This window comes from Oncorhynchus mykiss, chromosome 12 (assembly GCF_057628025.1).
Source record: "Oncorhynchus mykiss isolate SJ-2025 chromosome 12, ASM5762802v1, whole genome shotgun sequence".
NCBI classification, from domain to species: domain Eukaryota; kingdom Metazoa; phylum Chordata; class Actinopteri; order Salmoniformes; family Salmonidae; genus Oncorhynchus; species Oncorhynchus mykiss.
In genome coordinates this window covers 40053246-40062652 of record NC_143033.1, presented here as the reverse complement: position 1 = coordinate 40062652, position 9407 = coordinate 40053246, and the positions used below count along the sequence as shown (strand labels likewise).

Sequence of the window (9407 nt, the reverse complement as noted above, 5' to 3'; positions counted from 1 at the left end):
AAACGTAAAAAGTGGCCCATCAAAAATGTATTATATCTTGATAAATCAAATGCATTCAAAGGGATGTTGTCTATCCTTCTCATGATTCAACAAAAGCTTAACCTGCAAATTGTAAAGAAAAATGCATTTAGGCCTACCTTGTAAATTAAGTCCATTCGTCTGCTGAACCTCTGTGTGAGTGTTGTAGAAGACAGGGCAGGACCCCCATGTCCATAATTTTATTCTGCATGCACACAGCAGGGCAGCCACGCACATACAATGGTTATAGTGTACTGTAGTTAGTTGCAACTATCTTGTTGAAGCCAAGGTTCAGGCCCGCACTGAGTGGCAGGAGAAGCTCCATTCTCCATAGGCCACAAAGCAAAGGTAAAATTACCAAGATGTGTAAAAGTCAGGGTAAGTATTAATTGTTAATGATGGTTTCCGACAAGTGGACAGTCCAGTACTCACTGTTCGCATGCCCTACAGCTAGCAGTGAGGGAGATGTTGGTTGCCTTGCCTGTCATGAATAAAGTCACATCTTGTATGCTGCCTCAGTCTCGTCATAAATGTAATTACATTTGAGGAGCCACTCTTCGAACCCTCCAAATGGCACGTCCGTTTCATTATTCCAACTTGGAAAATTTTAGCGGTGCAGTATAGTAGTGTCTATTTGTCAGGTTATTTTTACTAGCTAGCTTTGTTCAGTTGAAGGGATGCGAGTGACAAATTATGTAGACTCGCCCAAATGTGCCCAGACATTTAGGCAATACGCATACGCATAATATGAAATCGGCTCAATGCATCAAAAGCTAAGCAAAGCAGCGACACCTATGCTGACCCTGTTCATTAACAGTGACTGGATTCAGAAAAGGCCATGCGTCAATGAGTTTAGATTTTTTTTTATGGATTTGAATCGATGGAAAGAAATGCATGAATACCCTGCCGCCTTTCCTGAGGTTTTGATGCAGTTTTAAGCAAATTCTGAACATAAAAAAAAACAGAATGAGAAAAAAACAAAAGCTCCCCCACACAATCACACCTCCTCCTCCATGCTTCACGGTGGGAACTACACATGCGGAGAGCCTGCGTTCACCTACTCTGCGTCTCACAATGACACAGCAGTTAGAACCAAAAATCTCACATTTGGACTCATCAGACCAAGGACAGATTTCTACCGGTCGAATGTCCATTGTTCATGTTTCTTGGCCCAAGCAAGTCTTCTTCTTATTGGTGTCCTTTAGTATCGGTTTATTTGTAGCAATTCAACCATGAAGGTCTGAATCATGCAATCTCCTCTGAACAGTTGATGTTGAGATGCGTCTGTTACTTGAACTCAGTGAAGCATTTATTTGGGCTGCAATTTCTGAGGCTGGTAACTCTAATGAACTTGTCCTCCGCAGCAGACGTAACTCTGGGTCTTCCTTTCCTGTGGTGATCCACATGAAAGCCAGTTTCCTCACAGTGATTGATCGTTTTTGCGACTGCACTTGTGAAGAAACTTTAAAAGTTCTTAACATTTTCTGGATTGACTGACCTTCATGTCTTAAAGTAATGATGGTCTGTCGTTTGTCTTTTGTTATTTGAGCTGTTCTTGCCATAATATGGACTTGGTCTTTTACCAAATAGGGCTATCTTCTGTATACCACTCCTACCTTGTCACAACAACTGATTGGCTTAAACGCCAACACCTGTTAATTGAAATGCATTCCAGGTGACTACCTCATGAAGCTGGTTGGGAGAATGCCAAGAGTGTGCAAAGCTGTCATCAAGGCAAAGGGTGGCTACTTTGAAGAATCTCACATCTCAAATATATTTTGATTTGTTTAACACTGTTTTGGTTACTACATGATTCCATATGTGCTATTTCATAGTTTTGATGTCTTCACTATTATTCTACAATGTAGAAAATAGTAAAAAATAAAATAAAGAAAAACCCTTAAATAAGTAGGTGTGTCCAAACTTTTGACTGGTAATATATACATATATACACTTCACTGCCTGCATTATATTGCTAGCAAGTATCCATCAGGACAACCAACTATAGATGTTTGTAATGTATAAAGTTTACTTAGGAGAGGGAGACAGACCATGTTCACACCATGGCCAGCGCCAGGCCACTCTGTGGCGGTGCCAGCAGGGCTGGTGACTGAGACAGGTGCAGCAGATGTCCAGACGGGCAGAGGGGAGCGCCAGCACTGACAGTTTCCTGGCACCCTCACTCCTCTCGGACACTTTGCTACACATGGGATTGAGACACGCTCAGCAGTGAGCTGCACACACCATAGGGTGAAAAGAGGAGAGAGGAGAAGAGTGACGAGTCTCATCTTATGCCAGTACAGGCTTGATATAACCTGGACTTTACTAGGTAGACCTGTGCTCATCTCATTTCTCCCAAAGGTAAACATGTATTTGACTAAATGATAGCAGAGTAATGTTTCATATAAAACATGGGAAAAGAAGGTATAGAAAGCCTCAAAGACATTTTACTTTTTAAAGATGTGAATCTAAAATAGGTATATCTCAGTTTTATTATAAAATCAATTGACAAACTATGATAACAAAACATGGAAAATACTTTATCATCTGACAGCGCGCTATAAAGTCGCTCTTAAAATACTGTATCAGAAGCACATATAAAATTAGTATACAAAACATTAAGAACACCTACTCTTTCCATGACATAGACTGACCAGGTGAATGAAGGTGAACGCTAGGATCCCTTATTGATGTTACTTTTAAATCCACTTCAAATCTGTGTAGATGAAGGGGAGGGGACAGGTTAAAGAAGAAGTTTTAAGCCTGGAGATAATTGAGACATGGATCGTATTTGTGTACCGTTCAGATTGTGAATGGGCAAGACAAAAACATTTAAGTGCCTTTGAACGGTGTATGGTAGTGTCAGGTGCACTGGTTTGTGTCAAGAACTGCAACGCTGCTGGGTTTTTCACGCTTAACAGTTTCCCGTGTGTATCAAGAATGGTCCACCACCCAAATGAAATCCAGCCATCTTGACACAACTGTGGGAAGCATTGGAGTCAACATGGGCCAGCATCCCTGTGAAATGCTTTCAACACCTTATAGAGTCCATGCCCCGACGAATTTAGACTGTCTCGGTAAAAAAGGGGGGTGGTCCAAGGTGTTCCTAATGTTTGATATATTCAGTCTATACAGGTGTACATGCATAGTAATAATTACAAAATTACAGAACAAAAACAGACGGCTGTTGAACAGGGAGATGGAATTTCCTCAGCATTTTCTTACAGGTGAATGCTGTGCTGCCTACTGTATGTAAACCATGTACGTGTCTATGCAGTGGACTCAGAGTTTTGTTGGGCTGTAGTGTTTATGAGGTCTCTGGGAAGACTCTCTCTGGCCTCCTGCATTCGTCTCCTGGCCCTCTGGAATGCCTCTGCCAATTAGAGCACAAATCGATTGTTTACCAGACTACTTATTTTCTTTCACTCAGCATATTGTGTACCAGCATCTTGACATTTTGTTATTCTTTCTCAATGATTTGTATTTGGACATTACATTCCTTACCCAGGACATTATAGACAGAACCTTGCTGACTGAAGCCTCCCAGCTGGTCTAGAACACTCTGCCTCCTCTTCTTCAGGGTGCTGGCATCAACAAATGCCCTTCACAAAAGACAAGCAGAGTGATGTCAAACAAACAACAGAAAATATGGCCCAAATGGAAAGAATCCAGATCTCTAGAAGTCTGAACCTTTTTCATTCTGCTGCTTTACCCCATACCAAAAGAACATAATACTGTAGACCCCTCATAAATAATCTGTAAATATTCGATGTGGTATTTTCATCTGTGCAACCAACAGAAAGTCTTGACTTAAACCAGACTCACCTGGCGTGCTGGATACAATGGAGGTTGAAGGTGACGCTGCCTGTGGTCTGTGTGCGGAAGCCAAAGCGACTCAGCCGCTCTCCCTACACAGACAGTGTTAGCTAGACTTGTATTTAAATACTTCTCTTCGAAGTCGGTGTTTTCAGGACTTTATTCAGAGAATTGCAGTATTTTCATTGTACCTTGAAGGTTCCTGGGACTCTGACGTAACTGTAGTCCTCCAGCTCAGGGGATCCACCAATGAAGAAGCGTCTCAGTTCTGACACTGTTCCCGTCTGGAGCGGTCTCCACGTATGACATGTTATTGTATGCTTGCCTATGGGATACAGACACACACAGCCAGAGTAGATCATCATTTAAGCTACTTTCAGAAAACAATTCCGACTGTCATTGAACAGCACCATGCTCTATACACATCTTACCAGGGGTGGAAGGAATGACCAGGTAGCCATAGCCTTCATTTCTGTAGCGCTGCCAGAAGTCCAGGGAGAGGACTTTGAAGTACAGAACTGGCCATTGGGGGAGGGATTCTATGACAAAATAATTAGCAGGAAAATGAAAGAAATGCCATATGAAGAAATGTTGTGATAAAATGCATGGAGCCCTGAAAACGCCTGGCACAAATACAATAATTATGTTTAGGAATACAATATAAACAAAATATTTATTTTGATACAAATACAATATAATAGTGCATTTGTAAAGTATTCAGACCCCTTCACCTTTTCCACATTTTGTTATGTTACAGCCTTATTCTAAAATGGATAAAATCGTTTTCCCCCCTCATCAATCTACACATAATACCCCATAATGAAAAAGTAAAAACAGGGCTTTAGAAATGTTTCTAAATAAAAAAAATAAAAATAAAAATATCACATTTACATAACTATTTACTCAGTACTTTGTTTAAACACCTTTGGCAGCAATTACAGCCAAGTCTTTTTGGGTATGACGCCACAAGCTTGGCATACCTGCATTTGGGGAATTTCTCTCATTCTTCTCTGCAGATCCTCTCAAGCTCTGTCAGGTTGGATGGAGAGCGTTGCTGCACAGCTAATTTCAGGTCTCTCCAGAGATGTTCAATCAGGTTCAAGTCCGGGCTTTGGCTAAGCCACTCCTGCGTTGTCTTGGCTGTGTGCTTAGGGTCGTTGTCCTGTTGGAAGGTTAACCTTTGCCCAGTCTGAGCCACGCTTGGCCAGGTGATGAGCGGTGCCTGGTGTTCTCCAGGCGTGACGCTTGGCATTCAGGCCAAAGAGTTGAATCTTGGTTTCATCAGACCAGAGGATCTTGTCTCTCATGCTCTTAGAGTCCTTTAGGTGCAAACTCCAAGCGGGCTGTCATGTGCCTTTTATTGAAGAGTGGCTTCCATCTGGCCATACCATAAAGGCCCGATTGGGGGAGTGCTGCAGAGATGGTTGTCTTTCTGGAAGTTTCTCCCATCTCTACAGAGGAACTCTGGAGCTCTGTCAGAGTGACCATAGGGTTCTTGGTCATCTCCCTGACCAAGGCTCTTCGTCCCCGATTGCTCAGTTTGGCCAGGCGGCCGGCTCTTGGAAGAGTTTTGGGGGTTACAAACTTTTTCCATTTAACAATGATGGATGCCACTGTGTTTTTGGGGACCTTCAATGCTGCAGAAATGTTTTGGTACCCTCCCCAGATCTGTGCCTCGACACAATCCTGTCTCGGCGCTCTACGGACAATTCCTTCCACCTTATGGCTTGGTTTTTGCTCTGACATGCACTGTCAACTGTGGGACCTTATATAGACAGGTGTGTGTCTTTCCAAATCAAGTCCAATCAATTCAATATACCACAGGAGGACTCAAATCAAGTTGTAGAAGCATCTCAAGGACGATCAATGGAAACAGGATGCAACTGAGCTCAATTTCGAGTCTCATAGCAAAGGATATGCATAGGATCGGTTTTCACTTTGTCATTATGGGGTATTGTGTGTAGATCGATTAGGGGAAAAAATATTTAATCCATTTTAGATTAAGGCTGAAACGTAACAAAATGTGGAAAGAGGGAATTACAATGCAAATTCACCCTCTGTCTCATCCTCTCTCCTGAAGAATGCCTCAAAGCTGAATGGGTAGCTGAAGAAAGCCACGTCGTCCTGCAAGCATAATAAAAGCATGTTCAGATATTTGCCTATGTCTCTAATAAGAACATAGATTAATGTGAAGACCTGAAGTATGTCCCCACCTTTCCTATGGTCTTTGTGCGACATGTCTGAGTCACGCCAGAGAGAGAGTGGAATGGCAGAGTGGACCAATCTAGGCAGAACAGGGAAGGTAGGGTTAGTTGAAAACAACTTATTAAAAACAACCAGCTATATTCTCTAAAGAGACAGGAATTTAGTTGTATATAGAGCTTACAAAGTTAAATGATGTAAAAGACATACAGTATATTGACAATATGTGTAAGAAGTGGGATATTTTTCTCTATAAAGTTGAACGTTTATTTTGACTCACTGTGGGGCAGCTCCAGGAAAAAGTGGACGTATAAGTTGTCATATTCAAAGCCTTTGGCTGAGTCTGGAGAGCAGAGAAATTGTCACTACAGGAGACCTAAGGAAGTGCCTATTTTAAAATACAGTATATTGAAAAGTCATATTATAACTGTCTCTCCCATTACTGACCTATTTCTCCATTCACCAACAGACGCAGAATTCCAGGGGGTGGCTGAAGGACACAAACACAGACTTAATCCATCACATAATTTCATACATTGACTTGGCGTTTCACCAAAACACCTGAAATGTATGGGTTTCTGAGCATTAGTGCGTAATTGAATGACCAAATACTGAGCTAATACCGCAGGTGACCTTTGCTGATTAAACAACTTATGTTAAGGATCTGTCACAGACTACATACATACCATTTCAAAGTCCTGGCCAACCAAGCTGTTGAGGTAGTCTTTATGACGTACATAAAGCTGAAAGGAGAAAAAGAGAGGAGGTCATCGTCATAGAAAAGACTCTAACCTGCCTGAAAGGCTATAATAATATTTCATCAGTGTACTGTATGTACATGCATAAGGACAAATCTGATATTAGGCCACTGGGATACAAAAACATCTTCCAAGTTTTGATTTTGGGATGAACTATAATACAAGTATTATTACAGTGCACCAACAGTGAATAACACTACACACTCAGTCACTCACATCTTTATACATGCGCTGTTCCCGTTCCTTCTCCTCTGGTCTGATGCCTTCTGACACGTTCTCCAGGGTTAGACGCCACACCTCCCTCTTCTCCCCCTCCGTCTCAACTCTGGGCACAAACACACAGCATCATAACACAGTCCATGGCTTGTACTGTATGTATTCTGCTACCAAGTCAGTGACCCTTACTTGAGCTATGGGTAAAACATTTTGACTTCAGCGGGTGCGGGTCACTTGCCTGTAGGGCTCCTTGCCTTTGTTGAAGTCTGGTTTGATGGTAACCACTCCATTTCCATCTGCTCTTATCGTGCACAACAAGCATTCCTTCTCCTTTTGGCCAAGTCTGAGAAATACAATAATAAAATGCCACTTTTCAATGCCTGAATTGGAATCTACTTCAAAGTTATTACATACAAAGCAGTGTAATAAGTGTATACGCTACATAGTGGTTTTTCCCCTTGTTCTACTCACTTCCCCGGTGGTCCCAGGTCCCCCATGATGTGCATGGTCTGTACAGGTGTGTTGACCATGTGGCTGGTCTTCACAAAGTCCTCCGAGGGCTCCCAGGTAATCAGCCTGGACTTGGGGATGGTGCTGTCACTGCAGACCAACAGAATACCACAAACACATTTTGCATACAAGGGTATGGTGTAATGTGAACATACCGGTACACTGTTTGTCTTCAAAGCAGCACATCATGCTTCAATGTTGGTTCAATTTCATTCACTTTGGTGAGTAACAGGGACCTACACTGGGCGTCTGTCCTGTCGTCTGTGTCTGACATTGGCCATCCTTTCTGCCAGGAAAGTAGGGTTGGACTTGACCTGCGTCACCATACTCTGGGAATGCTGTAGTGAGTATATCAATAACAGCTTTAAAACAATTACATTTCTTTGGGACAGAAATTAGGTAAATGCTACTACAATACTGGACAACCCACTCCTCTTGAGGAATTACATCTGTCCAGGATGGATTGTTTTGAAAAACATTAATGAAATGGAGAATCAGTAGAAACTCACCCCTTCCCAATTGGTGAAGCGGTCAAAATCGGTGTAGGTAAAAATCCTGCGGTTCCGTCTGCCCCTGGTCCGCTCCTGAGCCATGATCTCTGTGTGATATTGTCTCTCCAGTGGAGTCTGGCATACTGACTCACTCTGGAACAAATCCACTTCATACTGCACACACACACACGCACCTTACCATGCAACATCAAACTATCCTAAACAGTCAAGTCTTATTTGTTATAAGGACACTGGTAGAGGACCTACCTGACTGAACAGCTTCTCCTGCCAGCCTACCACTAACTCCTCATCATCATCTCCAGCTGAAAACAAAACCAAGATGTTGTGGTCCATATCTAGCCACCACGAAAATAACATCTACTCAACTAAGAAGCATCTAACATCATCTTTATTTTTCACATCATCTTTCTGTTTCAAAACAGTGTTAATACCTGATTGAGACTGTGAGTTGAGGGTGTCCAGCTCAATGCCTCCCCTCTCCTGTTGAGTCCAAACCTGCTGCTGAAGGTGTTGAGAGAGGGCTGCTGTGGAGGTGACTCTCTGAATACGGATCCTGTAACCACCATTGTAAATATAAACAAAGTAAACAGGATTCCAGCTAGCTAAATGCCATGTTTTCATGGCAAACTCAGGGATCAGGTCAAGCAATATACTGGGTGTTTATCATCATCTGCTTTGAGAGCTAACGTTAGCTAACGACAGTGTCTTGCTTGTATGGCAATGCAAGGACTAAAAGCCACACAAACGCCAACTTACTTCATTTTAAGGTTTTTGACAGCATCCCGGGAACGATAGACAGCTTCTCCCGTGTCAGTGCTCCAGCCGTCTGCCATGTTGTTACGTTGGGAACTAATGTATTGATGCTTGCTAGCTAGGTTAGCTAGCTATGCTGCAGTTGGTGGCTTAATAAATATTATTCTTAGCTAAATAGGAAGCTAACGTTAGCTTAACTAGCAACATACACACGCGCGCTATGTATCTAGAATAAAGATGGTTTGCAGCAGGAACTTTACTAGCTAGCCAATTTTGTAGCTAGTACTTTTCACAAGCGTCTGCTCGTTGCATGGTAACAACTATCTGCCAGCCTGGTTGGGTTTCTGGCGAGCAATACAACTATTTATTGGTTCACTACCGCCACCTACCGTGGGATACAGTTCAGAGCAGCAGAATAAATCCCCCCCACTGATAACAGGTAAGATAATATCAGTACAATAATATTCCCTTGATGTAAAAAGTTTAACAACCCCTAATGTAATTAATTGAGACAAAAATATGTCTGACACAAATAATTTGAATTTAAAAAGCTTTATTGGAAATTCACGTTTCAAACAGCACAATTCAAGTACAGATGAGTGTAGCTACATCAGATACATGC

At 42.2% G+C, this 9407-nt stretch overlaps 1 protein-coding gene across 2 annotated transcripts in view; it reads right to left on the bottom strand.

Annotated features, from left to right (window-relative positions):
• Window positions 1-2469: 2469 nt before the first annotated feature.
• mks1 (MKS transition zone complex subunit 1) overlaps window positions 2470-9407 on the bottom strand; it is a 120962-nt gene continuing 114024 nt past the window's right edge. The window contains exons 1-18 of one of the 2 annotated variants that reach the window (XM_021623742.3): window positions 8789-9285; window positions 8464-8585; window positions 8279-8334; window positions 8030-8185; window positions 7761-7858; window positions 7482-7610; window positions 7249-7353; window positions 7011-7119; window positions 6723-6779; window positions 6484-6526; window positions 6317-6379; window positions 6048-6118; window positions 5889-5958; window positions 4266-4373; window positions 4026-4159; window positions 3844-3926; window positions 3523-3620; window positions 2470-3391 (exon numbers count right to left, since the gene is read on the bottom strand). In XM_021623742.3, coding sequence (XP_021479417.3) covers window positions 3288-3391; window positions 3523-3620; window positions 3844-3926; window positions 4026-4159; window positions 4266-4373; window positions 5889-5958; window positions 6048-6118; window positions 6317-6379; window positions 6484-6526; window positions 6723-6779; window positions 7011-7119; window positions 7249-7353; window positions 7482-7610; window positions 7761-7858; window positions 8030-8185; window positions 8279-8334; window positions 8464-8585; window positions 8789-8865 — 1683 coding nt within the window. In that variant the 5' untranslated portion in view covers window positions 8866-9285 and the 3' untranslated portion in view covers window positions 2470-3287. Of the gene's footprint in view, window positions 3392-3522; window positions 3621-3843; window positions 3927-4025; window positions 4160-4265; window positions 4374-5888; window positions 5959-6047; window positions 6119-6316; window positions 6380-6483; window positions 6527-6722; window positions 6780-7010; window positions 7120-7248; window positions 7354-7481; window positions 7611-7760; window positions 7859-8029; window positions 8186-8278; window positions 8335-8463; window positions 8586-8788; window positions 9286-9407 lie in introns of those variants that run through there. The other variant, XM_090192475.1, reaches the window with a different exon arrangement.